At 36.6% G+C, this 24965-nt stretch overlaps 1 protein-coding gene across 1 annotated transcript; it reads right to left on the bottom strand.

Annotated features, from left to right (window-relative positions):
• Window positions 1-14382: 14382 nt before the first annotated feature.
• On the bottom strand, window positions 14383-23668 carry LOC107588289 (serine palmitoyltransferase 2-like; the record flags this gene model as incomplete). Its single annotated transcript, XM_016276325.1, has 8 exons — window positions 23453-23668; window positions 21302-21496; window positions 19029-19183; window positions 18586-18754; window positions 17749-17842; window positions 15788-15893; window positions 15398-15617; window positions 14383-14433 (listed from the first exon to the last, which is right to left on the bottom strand). Coding segments are annotated over exons 1-8 (1113 nt in total), but the record flags the coding sequence as incomplete, so codon positions are not given.
• Between the last annotated feature and the right edge of the window lie 1297 nt (window positions 23669-24965).

Below are 24965 nucleotides of genomic sequence, written 5' to 3'. Positions count from 1 at the left end.
ATAAAATAATACAGGACAAATACATAAATCAAGATATATACTAAAAAAAAATAATCACCAAAAGGCTAAAAAATACATCATGACAAATTTTTTCAGCCCCAAAAACCTGTCAAGCCCCAAAAATACAAGAAAATATGATCAGAAGGACACAGAATAAAATAAAATAAAATAGGACAAAAAAATAATACTAATCAAGACATACTAAATAATCATCAAAAGGTGATAAAAGATTAAACTGTCCAGCCCTAAACCCTTTAAACTTTTGTTATACACTTTGTACAATCTTAGCCATTCAGCAATAGAAGCAATGCAAGAAAATATGTCAGAAGGACACTGAAAAATGTGTTGACGTGATAACTGGTCACATCAAAGTGCACAGTGTTTTCTTAAGCACGGGAAGGGGGGCTGACGGCCGGTGTGCTTTTCACCATAGTTAAATCAAAGTGTCCTTGGGGAGGCAGATTAAGATGCTCTTTGATCCGCTGCCAGTGCAGACCCCTGTAGCAAGAGCTGCTTATGTAAACCCTCAGTCGAGACCTGCATTAATTTACAGCGCAGGACAGTTTGAGAAGGAGCCTGGAATTCTTTAGACTGTTATTATTTTCAAACATGAAAGTTGTATCAAGTTTGAGATACTGTATTTCAGAAGATTGATGGACAGGGGTTTTGAACTTGACGTACAGAGACGACAGACATTTCTGGTCTAATTCCTGTTGAAAGACATCCTTCTTGAAATGTAAAACACATATCAACTAAACTCACCCTATGGGGCTCTGTACATCGACTTTAACATCAGTATGTCATCAAAGCTCATCGTTTTTTCCATTAAGTCAACATATTCCATTGTAAACACTAAAATTTATGGCATGAGAAACAAAGTCTAGTAAAAAGGGTAAAATGCTGCTTTGAAGTGATGTAAATTACTGGATGTACTCGCTGTGGCGCCATCTCCCGCAGTCTCCTACGGAAATAGACGGTGTTTTCAGCCAACCGCTGGATACGTGAATGGCCTGAAACCAAGAAACACCCAAACCATTAAGCTGATGTTTTCAGGAAAAAAAGAGAAAAGTGATTCTGTCATCTGGCACTCCGCATCTTTTTCCACAGCCTTTCATGCGATCAGACAATTAAAATTCACCAAGCCACAAATCGCATTACTTCAGATACTAGGAAAGTCGACCACCTGAGCTATAAACTTTATACTTAAGCCTGCACGATCGCTAGATCTGAAACTGTTCAAGAAGAAATAGTTAATACCTGCTCATTTTTATACCACATTTTAACTTTCCCCTGTGATATCACTAAGGCACATGCCCTTTGTACACAGAGAAAAAGTATCAGATGTTTAATTTCTATGCATCCAACGTGCTTTTTATCACAATTCAGATCCATCAAAACGTGACGTCTAATGGCAGAAAGATTTTAATCAGCTGGATAAACAAAACCCTGGTGCTGCAGGTTACAGAAGTCTGCAACAATCCACTGTGTGATTGGTGCGGAAGAACAATACAGTAATGAGAATTATACTGCAAACACTCTTCCAGCATGGTTCCAATAAGCCTGACAAAAACAGGAAAATTAGTGTCTTGATTTTTCAACGGCTCCCTCTGGAAGCAGGACGTATGTTCCCTGGGGGAGGATTGCTTAGCGATCCACGTCAATGGAGCTCTTAAAACACTTAGTCCACCGCAGTGATCTGAGAGCCACGCTAAAGGTCTTACATTTCTGAAAGCCTCTGTTCTGCTTCGTCAAACATTCCATGCATGCTAAAAGCTTGAACAGAGGAATTTCCTGCTCTGTGACAATGTTTCACCTCGGTGTCATCCAGACGCCAAAAATCTTGCTGTGCATGTAGGGTGACACAACTACAAGGTCCCGAAAAGTCGCTGTGCTGTTATGACTTAACATTTTGTCTGGCCTTGTAATATTCTGCTTTTTAGTGGTTTTGAAAAACAAGGGTTATAAAGAAAGAAGGGATCTCAAGGTTGAACAATTCGGCCTGGTCTATATGACGGGGCTATTGAGGTTCCATCTGATGAGCCCTTGTGAAAGGAGGCTTGCCTGGCTGTGAAATTGGACTCCTTCCTCAATCCCCCAATGTAAATTGGCCACTGACAGATAATGCAGGTTCCCCAAGTCATGACCGGGTCAGCCGCTCTGTGGTAAGGAAATTAAGCCTGGCCAATGTGTAACGTTAAACACAATGGAAGCCCAGTTACCTGATTGGTGATTCCCATTGGTTCCTTGCCCAAATAATGTAGTGCTACGAACTATGGCAGTGGTTCTCAAAAAGTTCAGATCAAATCTTTTAGAACCACCTGGTTCATCATGTTCATAATTTATTCACCCTCATGTCATTTTAAACCTTTTGTGGAACACCAAAGAAGACATTTAAATATCGAATATTTCAGCTGTTTTTGTCCATACAATGTAAGTCATTGGGATCCACTGTACAACAATGACTTTCATTGTATGGGCAAGAAAACACTGAGACACATTTCAAAACATTTTATTTTGTGTTCCACAGAAGATTAATGTCATTAATATCCTATTTTGGCTCATATCAATCAATATTCCTGTAGACCGGATAAATCATGCAGCTGTGAGAGCCTCATCAGTCAAACACATTATTTTATAAACCATTTGAAATATTGCAATTCAAGTTAAAAACTAATGTTCAATAAATAAAAGCATACAGTACCGTTCAAAAGTTTGGGGTCAGTAAGATTTGTAAAATACTATTTTAATACAGGAAGGATACATTTAATTGGTTAAAAAAACAGTAAAGACATTTCTAATTCACAAAAGATTTCTGTAAATTTTTTTAATTAAATTTTAATTAAAGCATCCTGTAAAAATCGAAGTTTCCACAAAAATATTAAGCAGCTCAACTGTTTTCAACATTTATAATTATATGAAATGTTTCACCAAAGCACAAAATCAGCATATTATAATTATTTTAGAAGGGTCATGTGACACTGAAGACTGGAGCAATGACTGCTGAAAATTAAGCTTTGCCATCACAGGAATACATTACAAATTACATTTTAAAATATATTAAAATACAAAGTTGAATTATTGTAATATTTCAATATAATTACTGCATTTTGTATTTTGAATCAAATAAATGCAGCCTTGGTGAGCATAAAATACTTATTTCAAAAACATTCATTTTTTTCTACACTCTTAAAAATAAAGGTGCTTCAAAAGGTTCTTCAAGCGATGCCATAGGAGAACCATTTTTGGTTCCACAAAGAACCTTTTGTGAAATAGACAGGTTCTTCAGATGTTAAAGGTTCTTTATGGAACCATTTAGACAAAAAGGTTCTTCTATGGCATCGTGAAGCACCTTTATTTTTAAGAGTGTACTGACTCCAAACTTTTTAATTGCAATGTGTATTTATAAATGTAGTCAATGTTATACTATATTATTTCTGTTTAGAAGCTCTTAAACTTCTCAGTCTAGTTTCATTTTAGAAATGATGCCCAAATTGAGCATAAAGATGCTTTAAAAATGCAATCAGATATTTAACACAAAACGAAAACAAAATGGTTTCAAATTAAATTTATATTTCATTACATAATAGTGCACATTCCAACAGCAACTTCAAGAAGCTGAGTCACTCAGGAAGACAGAGTTAAATCATGGCTATTATGTTTGACAGCCCTTACAACAGAGGAACCTGTAAGATTCTAATGAATACCTAAAGAGAACTGATCAGCTACAGTACGCAAACATCTCAGGTGATCAACTCGATGAAAATGAGCATCTGAAAGCAATAGCCATTCATGGAAGTGCAAGCTCCCCAACATCGGGCCATTGAGATAGCGAATAAGGGCCATAGGGCTTTGGGGGAGGGCGAGTGCACCGAGGTGGAGCTCGAGTCTCCAAAGTAAATCTTTCTGGGGTACCTTTTCAACAGCTAGTTTCACAACGCACACCCTTGCTAACTTCTTCCAGACCCAAAGCTGGAAGATCTGGAGCAAGAGAGGCAGCGAAAGGGACCAAAAGAGCTTCCAGATGTGGGGACTGTTTCCCTTTTTTGAAATGCCAGTTCCTCCTTACTTCCTTTCATCTGAAGGGAGGAGATAAGTAAAAGCACCAGGAGTTGAGGGTGGCTGACGTGCCGAAAGCCTCCTCGCCCCTTACAAGGACCTCTCTGGAGAAGGGCAACAGGAAGCAAAGCACCTCCTTCCAGGCTCAAATCTGTGGCCTCAATCATTCATGTGCTGCAATGGTGCTCACTAGGCTAACAGCTGTCCTGATGCTTAAGTCCAAGTCAGTGGAAAGTAAACGGGGATTTTACACCTGCTTACAGGTTGATTCATTTCACAGTTATCCACATTCACTCCTCTGATCAGTAGCATCACTTTTCCTGTGAATTCAAGAGACGTTTCACATTGACACTACCATTCAAAAGTTTGGGGTCAGTAAGATTTTCTTTTTTTTAAGAAATGTAAACTTTTATTCAGCAAGGATGTATTAAAGCGATTAAAGGTGACAGTAAAGACATTCATAATGTTACAGAATATTTCAATTTTAAATAAATGCTGTTCTTTTCAACTTTCTATTCATTAAATAATTCAGAAATAATCTATCCCACTTTCCACAAAAATAATAAGCAGCACAACTGTTTTTAACATGAATAACAATAAGAAATGTTTATTGAGCACCAAATCAGCCTATTAGAATATTTTCTGAAGGATCATGTGACACTGAAAATTCAGCTTTGCTATCAAAGGGATAAGTTAGATTTTTTAAATAAAATAAAAAAATAGCATGTTACAATATTACTTATGTTACCGTATTTTTGATCAAATAAATGCAGCCTTGGTGAGATTAAGACACTTCTTTCATAAACATTAAAAAAAAAATTCTTAAATGACACCAAATTTTTAAAAACGGCCATGTATATCTTATTTAAAAACATAATTACTTGCTTTACATGCAGGATTTTAATTACATGCAATTTATTTAAAAGCAAAATTTAAAGTCCAACAACAAATAGTTAACATTATTGCACTACTTTTCTCTGTTGTGCTGTGTTTGGCACATATACTGTACATGTATTTGTATTTTTACTCACTCTCAAAATGAGATACTCACATGAGTAAGTGAAAGTTATGTGCAGGGAAAGAAACCCTCTGAAGCGCATTAAACACAAGCACCCAGCATAACAACTGTCATGAAACTGTTTATGAGCATCCTTGAAGCATTAAAAATGTTCTCTTTTGCTCTGTGACCATTCTGTAATTTCCCTCCCCCCCATAGAAATGGATTTTTCGCTACTGCAAAGTGAAAGTACTGATAAAGTTTCAATGGGTGCCATGCAAAGGTCACAGACCAGTTTAGGCACAATATTGACATTCATGCTGATAAAAATAAGGCTGTGAGGGAAAAGACTTACAGCCTTTATAGTGGCATGCACTGGTTAAAAGTCCTAGATCCTGTAATTTTCACAACTCACAACTTTCAACTTTTTTATCTACTGAAATTTGTTTTCGGTAAGACGTGTAGTCAGCGGAACATTCAGCATGAAATAACAGTACAATCCACTGAACTGACTGTACGTCTATCCCTCACAGCCTGGTGCTACTCTGACTAATGTTTATAGATCAATAATGAAATCCATTGTTGATTATTTTCATTAACAATTAGATGTTGCAGCTCTAGTCATCGATGGATGCTAGTTAGGGTATGTCTGTTGGTTTGAAATACTTGCACAACAATGGAAGTGTCAAAGAAACAGAAGCACATCACAACATCTGGAATAACAATCCATTACCCTGCTCTAAGGGAGGTGTGGGTAAACACATTCATATATCTAAAACGTGTATCTGCCCTCTTTCACAGAGCAAGTCAACACCTCGAGACAAAGATGAATGTCCAGTGTTTGTCAAGTCCGCCTGTTTGCAACCAGGCTTAACAATGAGATCAGGTATGCTCATCACCACACAATACAGCAAGATAAAAATGTCAACTTGGGTAACCACTGTGATTTACGAGGCAAAATCTTTCAAATTCACACATTCTTTGCACATTTTCCCCTGAGAATGAGCAAGGCCAGGAATATTTCTAATCTGCATGTTTGTGTGGGGACGCCAGGAATTTTGGATGGTTTGAAAGCCAGATCTGATTGAAAGAAAACTTTATTTAAATTCAGGCCAAGGACAAGTCGGACTGTGAAATCACTAGACTGTGAAAGCATCTGCATCTGTATTCAGAAACAATAAATGAATTGAAAATGTAGGGCAAACCAGGGCCTGGAGTGGGATGCAAAAAGCGAGAATGAAAGGACCAAAGAAAGCAGGGAGGAATAGTTTTCAGTTCCCATGAGGATACACAGGATGTCTCCCAGTTGACCTTTGCTTGATTAGTTTTCTTTGTACATCAACCCCCAACAAACCCCCACAAACACTCTGATTGTTCAGGTCCACCTTTGTTCTCACTCTTAGATTCTCCAATATCAGTTAATCTACAATAAATGTCATCGGTTAATCAGTAATCTGTTATTACTGCATGCACCTACAAAGTGTATTCACACAGCAATTCTTTGCGGTTCTAGATAAATAATGAATTTATTAAAGAGAAGGGTGAGCATGTGAAAAATGTAATATGAATGACTGCTTTTTGGTTCGAAGCAATAAGCAAATTCCCCACAAAAAAATAAAAAATGAGTCATATTTTTGGATCTGGCACCCAAGATGGCTGCCTCATGCGTTTGGGCAACAAGAGGTGATTCCTGTAATCTGATAAGAATATTTTTTTTTGAACATCCATCCACTTGAGCTTCTGAAGTTTAGTTTTCTTACGTACTAAGCTGGAACAGTCTGGAACATCCTTTTTGAAAATGGTAGAAAAGGAACCCATATTGAAGTATTCTATGGAATTCCTGAAGAGTCTCAAGCAATCAGCTCCTCCACCAAGCCCTCGGCTAAGAAAGATCTTATATAATGAAGGACTTGCACGGGCACCAACTAGGAAAAGAGGATGCAGAGGGGGTAAGAAAATTTTGCATAAAATTAAGACAATTGTTGGCAGAAGATTCGGTAACAAAACATAATGCTTGTTTGGACTGAGAAACAGGGATAAATTTGAATCCAGTTTGATTGAAGTCAAAGTAGAGCACAAAAGGTCAACTAATTATGCTATGTTACCAACTCTTTTGATGACGAACCCTAGATCTCTTGTAAACAAGATTAATGAGTTTCAAGCCATTTTGATGGAAAATCATGTGGATGTAGCTGCAATTTCAGAGACTTGGTTTACCCGCCACATACCTGAGGATTTATTGGGTATTGATGGATACACTTTATTTTCTAAATGTCGAACCACACGTCAAGGTGGAGGAGTTGCATTGTACATCAAAGAAAGTGTCCCGTCTTATCCTTTAACCTGTATTAGTGTTCCCGATCATCTTGAATGTCTGTGGGTGAAGGTGAGACCGTCGAGACTTCCAAGGCATATATCTGCTATTGCTGTGTGTGTAGTGTATTCACCGCCACAATCATTATATCAGGACGAACTCATAGAGCACTTAATAGCTTCATCTGATCTGCTTCGTACTAAGTACCCAGATATTGGCCTCATCATACTTGGAGATTTTAATCATCTCAGAGTCCAGGATATCTGCTTGGATAATAAACTTTGCCAGGTTGTCCAGAATAACACTAGAGGTGATGCGATTCTTGATATGATCATCACTAATATGAAATCAGTGTACAAGAAACCTGAAATTAATAGCTTCCTTGCGGAAGGTGTTGTTCCCACACAATGGAAAGAGGCTACTGTTGTACCCATACCAAAATCTTCCCCCCTGGATATTGAGGAACTGAGGCCGACTTCATTAACATCTCAGCTGTCAAAAATTTGTGAGAAATTTGTTGAGCAATGGATTGTGAACGATATCACACCAATCCTAGACCCTATGCAGTTTGGTAGTCGACAGAACCATCCTTCATGTGGAGTTGTCCAGGGAACCATATTGGGGCCCATAATCTTCCTAGTACTGATTAACAATGCTATCCAGGATCAAATTGCCCACTGGAAATATGTGGACGACATGACCATGGCCGAGAGGTGGACTTCTCATCAGCCCTGTACTCTCCAGCAGACGTTGAATGATCTTGGCATCTGGGTAGAGGAACATAAAATGAAACTCAACTAAAAAAAATGCAAGGTCTTTCATGTTACCCGCATGAAACAGATACCAGCTTGGCCATCACTTTCTATAGATCAGAACATTTTGAAAATGTGTGACTCTGTTCATCCAGAGTTATTTAAAATGGGATGGTCAAGTGGACCACATGTTGGCCAAAACCATTCAAGCTGGTGGTTATTAAGCCTCTTATTAAGAAACCACAACTAGATCCTAGTGAACTGGCAAATTACAGACCCATCTCAAATCTTCCTACCACTGATAAGCTACCACTAAATATTGTAGAAACTTAATTTGCTGTAAAGTTGCTTTGCAATGATTTGTATCGTGAAAAGTGCTGTACAAATAAACTTGACTTGACTTGTCCTCAGCCAACAGAAAGTTTTTTGCTCTCTGCCGGCTAAAGAAATTTGGTGTTCGAGATCAAGAATTGGTTATCACCTATACAGGGTATGTGCGCCCTGTGTTAGAGTATGCAGTTCCAGTTTGGCACAGTTCTTTGTCTACGGATCAAATTAAAAAGTTGGAAAGTGTGCAGAAACGGGTCTGTAAAATAATACCGGGACAAAGGTATCAAGGATATGCCAATGCCCTCTCCCTCCTTGGATTGTGCACACTAGCAGAGACAAGTCCAACAGTGTCTTGATTTTGCTAGGAAGCTATACAAGTCTAGCTTTAGAAACTGGCTACCACCACTCAGAGAGCAGTTGACTGGACGCTAGATGAGGAACTCAGATAAACTGACAATCCCCAGATGCCGAACAGAAAAAATCAGGAGATCACCAATTCCCTATAATGTGTAGACTTTTAAACGATTACAGACTTTAAAAGAACTTTGTGTATTTTTATGATGCATTTCATTAATTTCTTTATTTTTTTTTATTTTTGTATTTTATATGAAGTAAATTGGTATTGACATTTTATTGTAACAGAAAATAATTCAGTGTCCACTAATGACAAACGTCCTTGGGTACCTGTAATGATGCTGAAAAGTCAATAAATCAATAAAATGCAATAATGTAAAATAACGGAGGGTAATATGATCAAGCTCATATTTATAAATTGCCAACCCCTCAAAGGACCTCAGATGATGCCAACCCTGAAACAACATACAGAACTACCACATTTTGCTATAAGTTTGATTGCATCATATAATAATTGCTGTTAATAGTGTTCATCGTCTGTTTTATTACGTCTTTAATTGATTTTTCCATACATTTCTGCCATATGTGCATTAATTGACAGTGACCACTGATAAGCTACCACTAAATATTGTAGAAACTTAATTTGCTGTAAAGTTGCTTTGCAATGATTTGTATCGTGAAAAGTGCTGTACAAATAAACTTGACTTGACTTGTCCTCAGCCAACAGAAAGTTTTTTGCTCTCTGCCGGCTAAAGAAATTTGGTGTTCGAGATCAAGAATTGGTTATCACCTATACAGGGTATGTGCGCCCTGTGTTAGAGTATGCAGTTCCAGTTTGGCACAGTTCTTTGTCTACGGATCAAATTAAAAAGTTGGAAAGTGTGCAGAAACGGGTCTGTAAAATAATACCGGGACAAAGGTATCAAGGATATGCCAATGCCCTCTCCCTCCTTGGATTGTGCACACTAGCAGAGAGACAAGTCCAACAGTGTCTTGATTTTGCTAGGAAGCTATACAAGTCTAGCTTTAGAAACTGGCTACCACCACTCAGAGAGCAGTTGACTGGACGCTAGATGAGGAACTCAGATAAACTGACAATCCCCAGATGCCGAACAGAAAAAATCAGGAGATCACCAATTCCCTATAATGTGTAGACTTTTAAACGATTACAGACTTTAAAAGAACTTTGTGTATTTTTATGATGCATTTCATTAATTTCTTTATTTTTTTTTATTTTTGTATTTTATATGAAGTAAATTGGTATTGACATTTTATTGTAACAGAAAATAATTCAGTGTCCACTAATGACAAACGTCCTTGGGTACCTGTAATGATGCTGAAAAGTCAATAAATCAATAAAATGCAATAATGTAAAATAACGGAGGGTAATATGATCAAGCTCATATTTATAAATGTATATAAATATATACACACACAGTGGAGATCAAAATTAGAGAACAATCTATAAATACTTGATTTTTTCTGAAATACTGTTAATTTTCATTGTTCAAAATTTGAAGGAATATTAGCTGTAGGTATACTACTGTTCTACTAACATGTTTGACAAAATATCCAAGGCATTTCAACAAAAACCTTTATTTTGTTGAAAACACATTGATCAAAATTAGAGAACAGTAACCACTGTAGCAAGAAAGAAGATTACAACAAAAATTTTGGAGGGTCACAGCTGTCAGAAATTAGTAGGAAGTGTAGAGGCCCTTGCTTTGAATGACTTCAGCCCATCTGCGGCCGCAGGACATCATTCGGTTCTCAGACTACGCTGGTGTGATTTTGGTCCACTCTTCTTCCACTTTCTTCCATAGTTCGGTAACTGTAGTGAGTTTCTTAGCCATAACTTCGTCACCAAGGATTTTCATCAGATTTTCAATCAGGTTTAGATCAGGACTCTGGCCCGGCTATTTCATTATTTCAATGTTTTTAGCTTCAAGGTACTGCTTTACCCATTTTGTAGTGTGACAGACGGCATTGTCTTGCATGCTTGCAGGGAAGGAACTGCATGTTGCCGAAGGAGATTCTGATTTTGCATTCACCCTGCCATGTAGCTCTATAAGAGGCCCAACTCTTGCTGCACAAAACATCCCCCAAAGCATGACACTTCCTCCTCCACCTTTCATTCACTGACTTCTTTACACACTTGGGCTTCAGTCTTTCCCCAGTTTGACGCTGAACAAAATGTTTCCCACCAGACCCAAATAAATGAAACTTGCTCTCATCACTAAAGTGATTAAACGTCTCTAAAACGTGACAGACCCTTACCCTGTTCAGCGCTGAACTGGCAAGCAATTCCAGCTGCAGTGTTGAACCGATTCCTCATTGAGAGTCTCTGCATTATCCTGTCTTCTCGTGCATTTGTCTGACTCAACAAGAACCGAATGAGCCATGGCGAAGTTTGCCGAGGATTACTGAAGATTTTGATGAGTGAGTTGACGATACTGTGCAAGCCTGAGGCGCGTAGGCTACTGGAAATATGCTTGTTTATTATGACTGTTATTAATTTACATTTTATTAAAACCTGCAAAAACCTTTATGTCGAGTGATGTAAATAAATTTTACAATAGTTTATTTGTGCATGCATATTATATTTAAAGTTGAAAATCAAGGAGTTTATAAGGCTGATTTATTAATTCTTTATACTGTAGACATGTAGAACATATCTGCGTTTGTGCATCAATACCTGCAATGTGTGCTGTAGGTGCGAAACTTTTAGGAATCTTATCCAAGTTGTAGGCTAATCAATATTGCGCAGTCAGTCGTATCTGAGGATCTGCGAATGAAACTGACCACAAACACCATTAACTTAAGTGAATTATATGGCAATAATCAGCCATATGCTTTCACACAAATAACTTTATTTTTGAATGTTTCAATATGCGTTGACACAAATGACTTATTTGAATTTTTAATTGATACAACATGGCACTGAGTTGTTTGAAAATAAATGCGAATGACGTTATTGCTTGATGACGTCAGGAACCAATGAATCAGCTTTTTGAACCGGTTCAATCTGTCCGAAAAGTACCGGTTCGTGGAAATGAATCGGACTTTGCATCACTAATTTGGAATGACCAACTTCTCTTGCAACGGCTGAAAGTATCATCTCTTTGGCCTTCATCTGGACCGTCTCCTGTCGCAGGGTTTCAGAGCAGCCCACCATCTTGCAATCTCAGTGAGAATTGGAGGAATGCTGCCAGTTAAATAGGGTTTGTCATATAATTAAGGAAATTAGCACCAGGTGCCAAATTAATACCAATAACTTGGAGGTATCTGCAAGTGCTCTCTAATTTTGATCAGAGTTCTTTCAAATATCTCCAAAACAATTCATTTATGAAATATGCTTTAAAAACTGCCCTTCTACTCCTGTTAGGATAACTTCAAATAGTACTAAGCAGTGACCTTGAAATTTAGGAAATTATAGGTTGTTCTCTAATTTTGATCTCCACTGTACATATATATATTAATATATAATTAATATTATATTTATATGTTCTTGTTTTTATTTAACATTTTTATTGATTGTAACATTTTAATTATTATTTTCTAGTCTGTTCTCAGTTGGTTGGGGAGAGACTGAAATACTAAAAAAAACATTGTCTCCATATAATTAATTGCATTTGTTCTTGAAAATAGAAATAATTACATAAAAAAGCACTTTATTACTGCCGGATGAAAGCTCAACCATCTCATAGGTCAAGGGTTTAGAGCTTTTTTGCACCAATGTGGGATGCTGGTAAAAGTCATTAGCAAGTCCATTAGCAGGTGAAGGAGAAGAGAAAATTCACTGTGAGACAGCAAGATGTTCTCAGGAGACATCTTTAAAGATGATGGAAACAATACGTCTTTGTAAGGAGATGAAAATAGCCCTTAGCCAAGCAAAGTAATACTCATATTAGTCATATTGAGCACTTTACCTGGACCCAACGGACCGGTAGAGCCTGTTTGTTGTAGCTGCCAGCGTTGATTGAGTGGCAGGGGGGGAAACAGGCAGTTTGGTGGGTCTAACCAAAGGGCCAGATCACACTAGTTACATGGGTAATTGTTAACACATTTCTGAGGTTTAAACTTTGAGCTAAATATTTTACCTGGACGGAGTCTGTGTACAGCTGTTGAACTAATCAGTCTCATTTCATGAGCGCTGGGAAATTGTATGAAGAAAAATCTCACATCGACAGATCTTTTTTGTTTTTCCCCCTCGTCTCACTTCAAAGTGATCCTTGAGAAACACTTATTTCAATTTCTGGGCCAAGTTTATCCAGAGCGCACAGAGCAAACAAACATAAAGATTGTATTTGCGCAGTGAAATAAAACCGCCAATAAAGCAAAGACAAGAACAATAGAGTTAACAAAGTAAAGGCACGCTTTTCAGTGAATGATGTGCAGATGAGAACAGGAAATACATGTGGAGGAAGACGTGACTGTTTACTGTACGACTGATTGCCAGACGCAAAAAAAAAAAAAAAAACACACACATTGGTGATTGAAGGCTGGCCTGATTTTGTTAAGCCTAACACCTTCATCTTGTGAAAACAGAATGGATGACTCTTGGCCTGTAGTGATTTCGTGACACAACATTCTTGTTTGAAATGTTTGGTATCTTGATCTGTATCTATGCCACCTGAATTATCTGCTGTAATATGCAAGTTCTAGCACGGCACTTTGGTAAAAAAAGAAAAAAAACATCTGGCAGGTAAATAAGTGTACAAATGTAATGTTCTTTTAAGCTTTAATTAAGCTTCAAAATGCTGAAGACCATCCATGGTACATCCTTGCAAGCTGATTATCTATTTTTGGGTCAATCCTGCCACCTTGTGGAGCACTGAACAACACACAATTGACATTTATTTGCCTGAAAACGAAAATGGTCCTCACACAAAGCTATTGTATGGCTTCATGAGACTTGAACACAAGTCTTATGGAAAACTGTTATGGTGTTTTTTGTCCTTTTCAAAGCTTAAAAGCTTCAGTCCACATTCATTAGGAAAAAACAGCCACTATATTATTCAGCATTTCTTCTTTTGTGTTCCATGGATGAAATAAAATAATATGGTTTTGGAACAGCATGAGAGAAAGTAAATGATAAGAATATTTTTTTGGGTGCCTTAGATTATATCAGGCATAAATGAACAAAAAAAATTAAAAAGGGAAATCAAAGCCAAGAAAAATTAAGTAGGTAAAATAAAGTAAAACTAACCTATTGTCGTTCCATCCTTCCCCATAATGCACTTCATAGAAGTGATGATTTGCTCCACGACAGGAAGCGGCATAGAGGTGGCATAAATTGCACTGTGAGAATGAGTTCGCAGGTAGTCTATCAAATCCTAAAGCATAAAAAGCAAGACGTTTCATAATGACTAAGTATCTTGTAAGCTTTGTATATCAGTTAAACAACTGAGTTTTACTAATGACTAAGAAAATGATACACTATCGTTCAAAACTTAGTACTTTTACTTTTTTTTACTTACTTTTGCATTAAATTGATCAAAAATGACAGTAAACATTTCAAATAAATAATGTTCTTTCTCTATTAATCCAGAATCTTGAAAAGATATATCTAATATAGAGGTGGCATAAATTGCACTGTGAGAATGAGTTCGCAGGTAGTCTATCAAATCCTAAAGCATAAAAAGAAAGACGTTTCATAATGACTAAGTATCTTGTAAGCTTTGTATATCAGTTAAACAACTGAGTTTTACTAATGACTAAGAAAATGATACACTATCGTTCAAAACTTAGTACTTTTACTTTTTTTTACTTAAAAAATGTATACTTTTGCATTAAATTGATCAAAAATGACAGTAAACATTTCAAATAAATAATGTTCTTTCTCTATTAATCCAGAATCTTGAAAAGATATATCTAATATACACACATATATATATCACATACATCACAAAAAAAGTAAGCAGCACAACTGTTTTCAACAATGGCACTATTGGCAAAACATTTTTGCAAATTCAAATGATTTCAGAGAGATCCTGTGATTTAAGACTTTTAAGAGTAATGGCTTCTGAAAATTCAGCTTTGCCATCAGGAATAAATTATAATTATATACAATTAATATAAAAATATAATAAATAGAAAACAGTTATTTTAAATTGTAATCAGATAAAAAAATAACAACATTATAATATTTAACAATAATATTAAAATTTTTACTGGATTTGTATTTATTTTTAATAAATACAGCCTTGGTGATCATAACAGATCATAACAAAAATCTTACTGATTCCACACTTTTGAATGGTAGTGTATATTTCAGGGTTCCTCAAATCTTGCCCTGGAGGGCCAATGCACTGCAGAGTTTAGCTCCAACCCTGATCAAACTCACCTACCTGTGATTTTCTAATGATCCCGAAGGCATTGATTAGCATGCTCAGGTGTGTTTGATTAGGGTTAGAGCTAAACTCTGCAGGAAAGTGGATCTCGTGGGCCAGATTTGAGGATCCCTGGTATATTTGCTAAACCTCTTTCACTTTTCACAACCTTTTTTATATAAAAACATAAAGTAAGTATATAAGGACTTCTGCTATTGGTAAAAATGTATTGCAATTACAAATTGGCACTTGAACTTCATACCTTCCTCCCTGCTATGTAGCCACCAGCAGCACCGAAGCTCTTTGTGAAGGTGCCCATCATGACGTCTACATCTTTGGAGTCCAGTCCAAAATACTCCACCACCCCTCGACCGTAGGGTCCTAATGCCCCAATACTGTGTGCCTCGTCCAGGTAAAGGTAGGCCTTGTACTTCTTTTTCAGGGCTATAACTTCTGGCAGTCGTATGATGGAGCCCTCCATACTGAGTAAAGAACATGTTTGAGTACATTAAACTTTGGCAATTAATTTGATAGTTAAACTGTCAAAAGTGCAGCACATGTAATAACATGTTTCACACCTGAGAAAACCACAGCAATACAGATGCACATTTGCAACAATGAGAGGAATCCCAGAAAGTGAGAGTTCAATCACCTGTAGATGCCCTCCACAAGAATGAGGATTTTCTTCCAGGGTCGATGTGTTCTAGGCTGGCCATGAACGATAGCGTCTCTGAGCAACTTCTCCAGGCTCTGCATATCTGCATTTAAGCAAATAAAATGTTTAACCCATGTTTAACCCAGAGTAAAATAACTACATTTGACCCAAAGACTTCTTTAAATTTGTATAAGACTTGTCTTCATAAAAAAAAAAAAAGTTTAAATGGCATGACATTGGTGACATAAGCTACTGATAAAGTGGCTATATGAAAACTATGTGGTATTCTGGGGTCATAGTGTAGTAAAATGTTGCCTGTGTCCTTGGTCATAATTTAAGGAATGACAGCACATAAATTCATTGCAAAATATCAGTGCAAGAACTGCTTCAAGCACTTCAGTAATAAGTAATCAGAGTGCTGCTAAAGTTTCCCCAAGCCTCTACAATTTGACTCAAAGGGTTTCAAGGACCATTACCTATTCACCTCAAGTTACTTTATCAATTTAAAAGCTAATGTATTAATCACTGACAGTCATCTGTCCAAATTGCCAATTTAAATGATTCATTTAGAATAACACAGCTGAAATATGATGGAGAGCTGACCTTTCCAGTGATAAAATTTGTATTCATAGTAGGGGTGGAACAGTTCAACTTTTCACGGTTTGGTTTGTATCACGGTTTTAGAGCCACGGTTTTGGAATGGTTCGGTATGTGCTATGTTTAGGCAAAAACTATAGTCAAATAAAAATAAAGAAAATAAAAAATAATATATCTAACTACAAGCAACAGCACAAATAAATACAATAGAGTAAAGATACAAATAAAATAAATAGTGATTTCAGGTTTCTTTTAGGTAGGTCTAACATTAGTTTTCAGGTACAGAAATTGAATAAAGTAATGAAATGTAAAACAGCATTGTATATTTGACTGTATAAATTAAAGTTTAATCTTTTTTAAAGTTACAAAAGCTATTCAATCAAGAGCAGTGAGTGATTTATTTGTTGTTGCTGTTTGATTAATATAAAGAAAGTGCTGTCACTTTAAGAGAATGCACTGATCCAGTGCACTGATATAGTACGTTCAGCCGGCTATGTCTGCTATAGGATAATTACCATTTTGACAATTTTTGTGTGAATTTGTCCACTTAAACACAATACTTCAGAGAAAGCTTAATATTTGCCTGCGTTCTGAGGTGTGGGTTTGCGCGCTTTGGATGAGCGCATGCACAAATCTTCTCACTGCGCACTCGAGCTTGCGTCCGCTGGCTCTTATACTGGCAAAGCTTAAATGAGTTTAGCTTAAACGAGTTTAGCTTAAAACACCGATATCAACGTGTGCTGTTCAGGTCTCACCTGTGCACTCTCGCTATCAGCACCCGGGTGATGACGGAATAAATGCTCATATTACAGCATACGGCATTCGCATTGAACAAGAGTGAATGGTTTGTCCACGCTTTTTTTTCCATCGCTGTTGTTGTAATGTATTGGTAAGCCAGAATGCGCATCCATCAACAGAAACATATATTAGCCGAACCCTGTTTGTTTTACGTGTTATTTATAGCAAACCATATTACAGATGCGTTGTCCGATTCAAGTTGACCCGCGGTCCTTGCGCATACCGAACCGTGTGTGGAGAACTATACGGTTCGATTTTTTTCCCGCAAACGTTTCCACCCCTAATTCATAGTGTTTGACTGGACATTAACCAAAATGGCATTCAGAAACAAGACTAAAAACAACCCAAACTACAAAAAAGTTAACTTCAGGACCCCAACTTCAAGATTTTAACATGGGTCGAGGTTGAGCAGTTGCAGCGTCATGGGTCATGCTTTGTGTGCACTGGAGCTGCACCAAAAGTTCATTCTTTACCTTGTGCTGTTAACAGCTGTGAACAAGGACTGAGAGCATATAGATATGGTGATGATAAGATAAGAGATGTGCCTGTCAGTGCAAACTCACTATTGTGTTTAAAAACCCGGATGGTGGAGCCGGACAACCGGGCTCCCAGTACCAGAGAGGCATGGTTCAACTCGTCACTTAGAATCAGACATCCCTACAAACAGGAAAAACGGTGTCAGGTCACTGTAAGAAAATGCATTTATTTGATTTATTTGATAATATGCATCCTTCAAAGTCAGTTTCGACCACGTAAATCTGGAAAAAACAATTCAAGGCATGTGTGCGACCTGCACGTATTCTTCCCTCGGGCCGGATGAAGATGATTGTCCCAGATTGGGCCTGTGGGCCGCCAATTGAATAGCCCTGGCTTAGACGCATCTAAACTTGCGACATTTTTGGAGCGCTTCTCCACAGGATTCCTCAAATCAGAGTTAAGTAATCTAGCCTTATAATACAGGGCATTCATACAGAATGAGTTTTGCACTCCACTGCACTGTTTTTCCATTGTTTTCTATGTTAACATGCAGTAGACGGATGTGTTTGACCACTGCGATTGTGTTTTGCTATATATGTGTCTTGCTACATCTCTATATCTGGCATTTATTTTTTCATTTACCTACTCTTTTTGTTTTTTATTTTTTTAAACAAAAATACTTTCTGTGTGACTGGTTTGCAGTTCTACCGTGTGTCCTCTAATTCTCCAGTGTGTTCTGGGTGGATTTTAAATGGTTGCTTACCGGTCAACGTCAAAAAAATTAAAAGAACACATTTCCTTAGTAATCTTCACAATTTAAGCTATCAATAATGTCAATAGCACAAATGGTACATGGAATGAGTTGCATGCCTATGTTTAATGCTTAAATGTGCCTTATGTCCCAATATTTCCCAAAAACCAACAGTAACCAATAAGCACTCACCCATTTCCTGTCTGGTGCTGGCCATGCCCACCCCAAATTTCACTGTCACCTCTCCAGCAGCTGTGGTACAGGCGCCTGTGTTCTCTGCAAAGCCCAGATAATTATACGAGCCAAGGTTTATCACATCATTCACCACTCGTCCAGTGTACCTGAAAGAGCACAATACACTTGCGTAAGATTTCTTTTGAACCAAAACTAACCCTTGATGACCCTAGACTGGATTTTAAGTCTCATGCAACCTCAGTCACCTCACGTTTCACATCAGGTTATAATCAAGCCTTACTTTTGAAAGCTTATTGTACATTGGCTTGAAAGTGACCTTGATATTATAATCATTAGATTAATGCAGCTCTCATCTTGGGAGATAAAACAGTTAAAGACGTGGTGTTGTTTTCCTGTTCAGGTCCAAGATGGCCTACTTACTCAAAGGTCCAGTTGTAATCATTGGAACTGCGCTCAACGAGGTCAAACGTGGCCCCAGGAACACTGCAAATGGGCCTGTTCCAGCTGTCCCGAATCCTCATGTATAAATTCCTTGTGTAGAAATTCTCAAAATCTTGATAAAGTGGAACAAAGTCCTGGACAAAAAAAAAAAAAGAAAGATTCACATACTTGATGTTTTTTGTTCATTACCTGAAAACAGCTCCTTACATTTGGGTGACTAAGTTGTCTTGAATCCAATATTTTAGGAAGAACAACACCCATAAAAGGTACATAGCAAAACAAAGCGCAACCTTTCAGTGCCCTAAAGCAGTGTTTCTCAACCTTTTTTTAGTCGCAGCACCCTTTGGAAATTTTAACAAACTTGTGGCACCCTACAAAATTAATTGTCACAATATTTGAATTTCTAACTTCGATATGATAATTTGAAAAGTATAGATATTCGGTACAACAGGGAAGACCTGCAGAATATAATGTCATACAGATATTTTTAATATTATTAAAAACATTTGTCCATCAATGGTGGCAATCAGTAGGCTAATTTCTAATGAAGAGACCAATTTATATGACAGATTTTAATGTAGGCTTTTATACATATGTAAACATTATTTAATTACCATTACAACTAGCTATCTCACTAATTTTTGCTTTTTTAATTAAGCAGTGGGGTAATTTTGGTGCAGTAGCACAAGATTGAATTGAATAAAAAATGACAAGGAAGCAAACAGTAATAAAATAAAGAACAAATAAAGAAATGAATAATGATAGCACAAATAAAAAATAACGACAGGCCTTCGAATTAAATAAATTGCTTTTTAGTTTTTCAGGTAGGTCTAACAGTAGGGTTGTCACGAATCCGATCCATGAATTTCCATCCACTTGCCACCAGAGGTCGCCCTTCCATGATATTGACTCTCGCACCACACAGACTGTTACACATCAACCTGGACTACATTTCTCATGTTCCATTGCACTGATTACACTCACACCTGAATGCTATTACACACACTATATAACACCTACCCTGATCCTGCTCTAGTCACCGAGTATTGTTCTGCATTTTTCATTCCCCAATTGTTAGCTGCCTTACCGAGCCGTTCCGTGTTTTCTGTTTTAGTCTTGTGTATTGTTTTGCATTTATCCCTGTTTAGCGGATAGCTACCTTACCGAGCCTGTTTAAGTTTTCATTGTTTTTTAGTCTTGCCTTGTCTGTTTTCCTGGTCTCTGATTCACGCCACGTATCTTGGATTAACCCTTTGCTTGCTTTTTCTGACTCTGTTTGCCCCTGCCTGGACCTTTACCTTCTACCTGGATTTATCTCTTGCCTTGCCTTCGATATACCTGTTTGCCATTGTCTGACCCATGCCTGTTAAAACCACGTCTCTTAATAAAAGCTTGCATATGGATCCGCATGTCTCTCATCTCATAACAAGGGTTAAGATATTTAACTTTTTTTTTTTACCAATTTTAACATTTTCGGCAGCTGGAATTTTGGTGCATCTCTAATTATTGGCGACATCAGAAATGGATATTATATTATAGATGCTTTTTTGGAACATTTTAGCAATTAAAAAATATTAAAAAAGGATTTTTTACACGGCACCCCTGCTCTCGACAGACAGCACCCCGGTTGGGAAACACTGCCCTAAAGTACTTTACAATAACGGTAAACTGCACAATATCCTTCCTCTGACAAAATAGCCTTTTCCTCTCAAACTTACCATAGTGCTTTACACAGAAAGAGTCACAGAAATATCATGGCAATTACACCATCTTTTCAGGCATATGAGTTTTCATAATTTAAAAACAGCTTAAATGATTTCTTATTTTTGTAATTTAATTTTTAAAAATGTTCCTTATAACATGAAACTGCAAGGAAATTTGACAATAAACCACTTTATTGATGATAAAAAGTTTCCATCTTTACATTAAAACTGGTGCGTTCAAATGTACGTTTACATTAAAACTGGTACATTCAAAGGTTTGGGGTCAGTAAGATTTTTTTCTGTGTTTGAAAGAAGTCTCTTATGCTAACCAAGGCTGCATTTATTTAATACACAAAAACACACTAAAGTAAATTGTAAAATATTATTACGGTTTAAGTTTTTTTTTCTGTTTTAATATATTTAAAAGATATTTCTTTCCTGCTGAATAAAAGTATTAATGCCTTTCCAAAAAACAAAACAAAATAAAAAACTTTGAACGGTAGTGTATATATTTGCTTTTTTCCGTCATCCACACGTGACAGTGTTTACCTTCTGCTCCTCCCTTTCTCTGGCTATGTGGCATTTTTCTATTTTCCACTCCCTCATGAAATCCCGCAGATATCCAAAGATCGTGAGGATGCCGTAGCCCATGTACGTGAGCACGGCAACCAGCATGGGAGTTTCCTCAAAGGACTCGATGAACGGCCTGCTGTAAAGCTCTCCATTGCATGCAGCATGGTAAACCTGTAAAGCAAAACCCATTAAAACACTGTAGTCATGGTACCATCACATTGTGGTTACTGATTACAAGATGTGTAAAACATTTGCAGAAACAACAGATTCTATTTGGTTAATCTGACAGTTTAGCACAGAAACCATGACAAGCTTTTGAAAGCTTTATTCACAGATACTTTTCAAAAGTCAGATTAACTTAAATAGAGTCGAAGTTTGGCCTCTCATTGTCAAAAGCTCTGTTACTCATGGTGACCAAAGGATCACACAAGTTCTGGCCCAAACAGATGAAGTAGTTCATTCAAAACCCTGTGATTTGCAGGCACATGTGACTAATCATGCACCACTAACAAATACCACGGAGTCTAGCAACAGTGACATCCACATGAGCTCCCACCAGCTCCAGGACAGCAGCACAACTTTGCATTCAGTTGCCAGGCTGAAAGCGCCTTCCAGGAAAAAGTCTTTTGAAAAATACACAATAACACACTTGCAAAACATAGATGTGTGTGATATACCTTTGCAAGCTGTTGCTGAACATTACAATGGAAAGTCAATCAGAAGAAGTCAAAAGAGCTGATATGATTTTACAAGACAGTTTAGTTGCATAAACAAAGGAACTGTGACAATCACAAAGCATAGAACATCTTGGAATAGATGAAGCTGACCGATCTCCCACTCAAAACGCTGACAGTACAGGAGGCACATGACAGAAATTCCTAGAGCTTTAACATGATTCATGAGTTGCTTACAATCATCCGCACAACAAGACACTGGTATGAGATCAAGATCTTGACTTGCCTTCCTCAGTGCATTTAGCTATTAGATCCATTGATAGATGTATTATCTACAAACTTGAATGAAATCAAATATAGATGTTAATATGAATAATATTTACATATGAATATATAAATATTATTAAAAATTAAACACAGTTTAAAATGACAAATTATAATGTGTTACTTAAATCCATAGTATATATATATAATACAGAGACAAATCAAAAGTAGAATTTTATTATGACAGAAATTCCTAGAGCTTTAACATGATTCATGAGTTGCTTACAATCATCCGCACAACAAGACACTGGTATGAGATCAAGATCTTGACTTGCCTTCCTCAGTGCATTTAGCTATTAGATCCATTGATAGATGTATTATCTACAAACTTGAATGAAATCAAATATAGATGTTAATATGAATAATATTTACATATGAATATTTAAATATTATTAAAAATTAAACACAGTTTAAAATGACAAATTATAATGTGTTACTTAAATCCATAGTATATATATAATACAGAGACAAATCAAAAGTAGAATTTTATTGGGCTACCTATATATGGCTTTTTTGATCAATCTATAGATCTATTTTCTATCAATTTAAATAAAATATACTAATATACATTTCCAGTTGTTAATATTTTTAGTAATATAAATGAAAATATTCACATACACTACATACAGATTATAATTATAATGTTTATAACTAAAACTACTGCAGTGTTTTATACAGAACAATAAATAGAAACTTAGAATATAACTATATAGATCTATATCTTGCCTTGCCATTTTCATTGCATTTGACTTGCATTGATGCATAAGCAGCATGAGGTTGCACATTAACTTTCTGGTTCAACAAACACAGTTTATCCAGACGAGTTTTCACTTATGGCAATTTCACATCATATATTTGATGCTGCGATGGCCAAGGCTCTTAAAACAATATTATCAGGTGAAAGTCTACATCTTATCTGGCTGTCAAACTTTACTTTTCCACATGTGAGCATGCCATAAACAGTGAAACTGCACGTCATGCACTAACTGAGCCCAATCCTGGCACAGTATTGAGAACAGCTGCTGTGTTGCCATGCATCATCATTTTCATCGTACAACAAATTGCACAAGCAGATTTGAAATATCAGCCATGCATGATTCAAAGATCTCAAAGCATGATATGGCCTCACCTTCTCCTGCTTCTGATACTGATGATGGTGATGATGATGGTTCTTCACCATGCCATTTCTTCCTGGTTTCACACCATTCGCTGCATGACAATCCTCATTTTTATTCCCCGCGCTCTCAGTCATACTTATCTATGGGTAAACACGTGCAATCAAATGAATGAAGACGGAAAGATGGAAAAGAGTCGGTGATCAGGGCGACGCGCATCACCGCTACCCCGAAACCCACAAGCGAGAAATCAGAAATTCCAGCCTCCTCATCTCGGAAATCAACGCCCCGTTAGTCGCACCCACCAATCAGAACGCAGAGATTAGATATTGGGCGTGGTTTGTATAGCAAAGGCGTGGCCCTCTGCGAGCTTCTGTGCGCTAGTAGAAATTAAATCTGGTAACCTCTGTGTGTTTCACCTGTCTGGCCCTGCATAACTCGAATATTTGTCTGATGCTCGCAGTTGCAAATGATATCAAATCAATTATAAAATGTGAACAAGCTTAGATAATATATTTGTGCTCGGCTTTTAACTCCGAGCTATATGCGCTTCCTCTTTTCAAATATACTTTTACAAATATTCCTAGCTACTTCTCCATGCATGAACTCAGTTCAAGTGAATGGATGAAAAACATGCATTTTTAGATTTTTGTACTGTGTTTTATACAATATTAGGCCTAATAGCTATTAGATTAGCCAATAGCTGTTATATTAATTAGAATTTTTAACACGTGATTAAAATAAAGATTGATATAAATGTAAATATTGCTATAATTTGAAAACAAATTATAGTTAATAATTATAATGTGCATTACTAAATCCTAAAATTAATATAATATAAAAGAAGTGTATTATCATATAGGGGAGACTGGGTCTAGTTGTCACACGTTTTACTCAAGTGAATATTTCTCAGGGTAGGTTCATTTTTGAAAGTCAATTTTGTGTTTACATCCATTGAAATCTGGGATTAGTTTTATTTGAGCGTCATTTAACCTTTTTAGCATCATTACCTTTTATTAATATTTTGAAAGTGTTTTTCAATATTTTCATTTTGATAGTTTTTTTTTTTGTTTAAAAAGGTTTTTATTTTTTTTAATCAAATAACATTTTTTTTTTATCACATCAAGTTAATCTTAGTTTTATTATTGTTTAAGTTTTAGTTAACTATAAAAACCCTGTCTGGGATACAAAAATGATATGGGGTAAGTTGTCACAAAAATGTAACCTGCCATTATTAAAACTTTTTGTATTTGTATTTATTTATAGCAAAACGTAATTTTTTTTTTTTTTAAATCACAAAACAGCAGCAGTCGAACAGCTAGCAAGCACGTTTTTATCGTGTTGTCTTGTTTAACCAGCAACTAATACAAAATGATATTGATTGACTAATTTACAAACAACATACAAAACCACTGTTAGAGAAAACAGACATTTGTGTTACTGGACACTTACATCTATAAACATCCACTAGTGCAACATATAGAAACAAATGATTAATGCAAAAAAAAAAAATAGAGACGTTTTCAT

Source organism: Sinocyclocheilus grahami, unplaced genomic scaffold (genome assembly GCF_001515645.1).
Source record: "Sinocyclocheilus grahami isolate Dianchi unplaced genomic scaffold, SAMN03320097.WGS_v1.1 scaffold101.1, whole genome shotgun sequence".
Lineage (NCBI taxonomy): Eukaryota > Metazoa > Chordata > Actinopteri > Cypriniformes > Cyprinidae > Sinocyclocheilus > Sinocyclocheilus grahami.
This window is presented reverse-complemented; position numbering and strand designations above follow the sequence as displayed.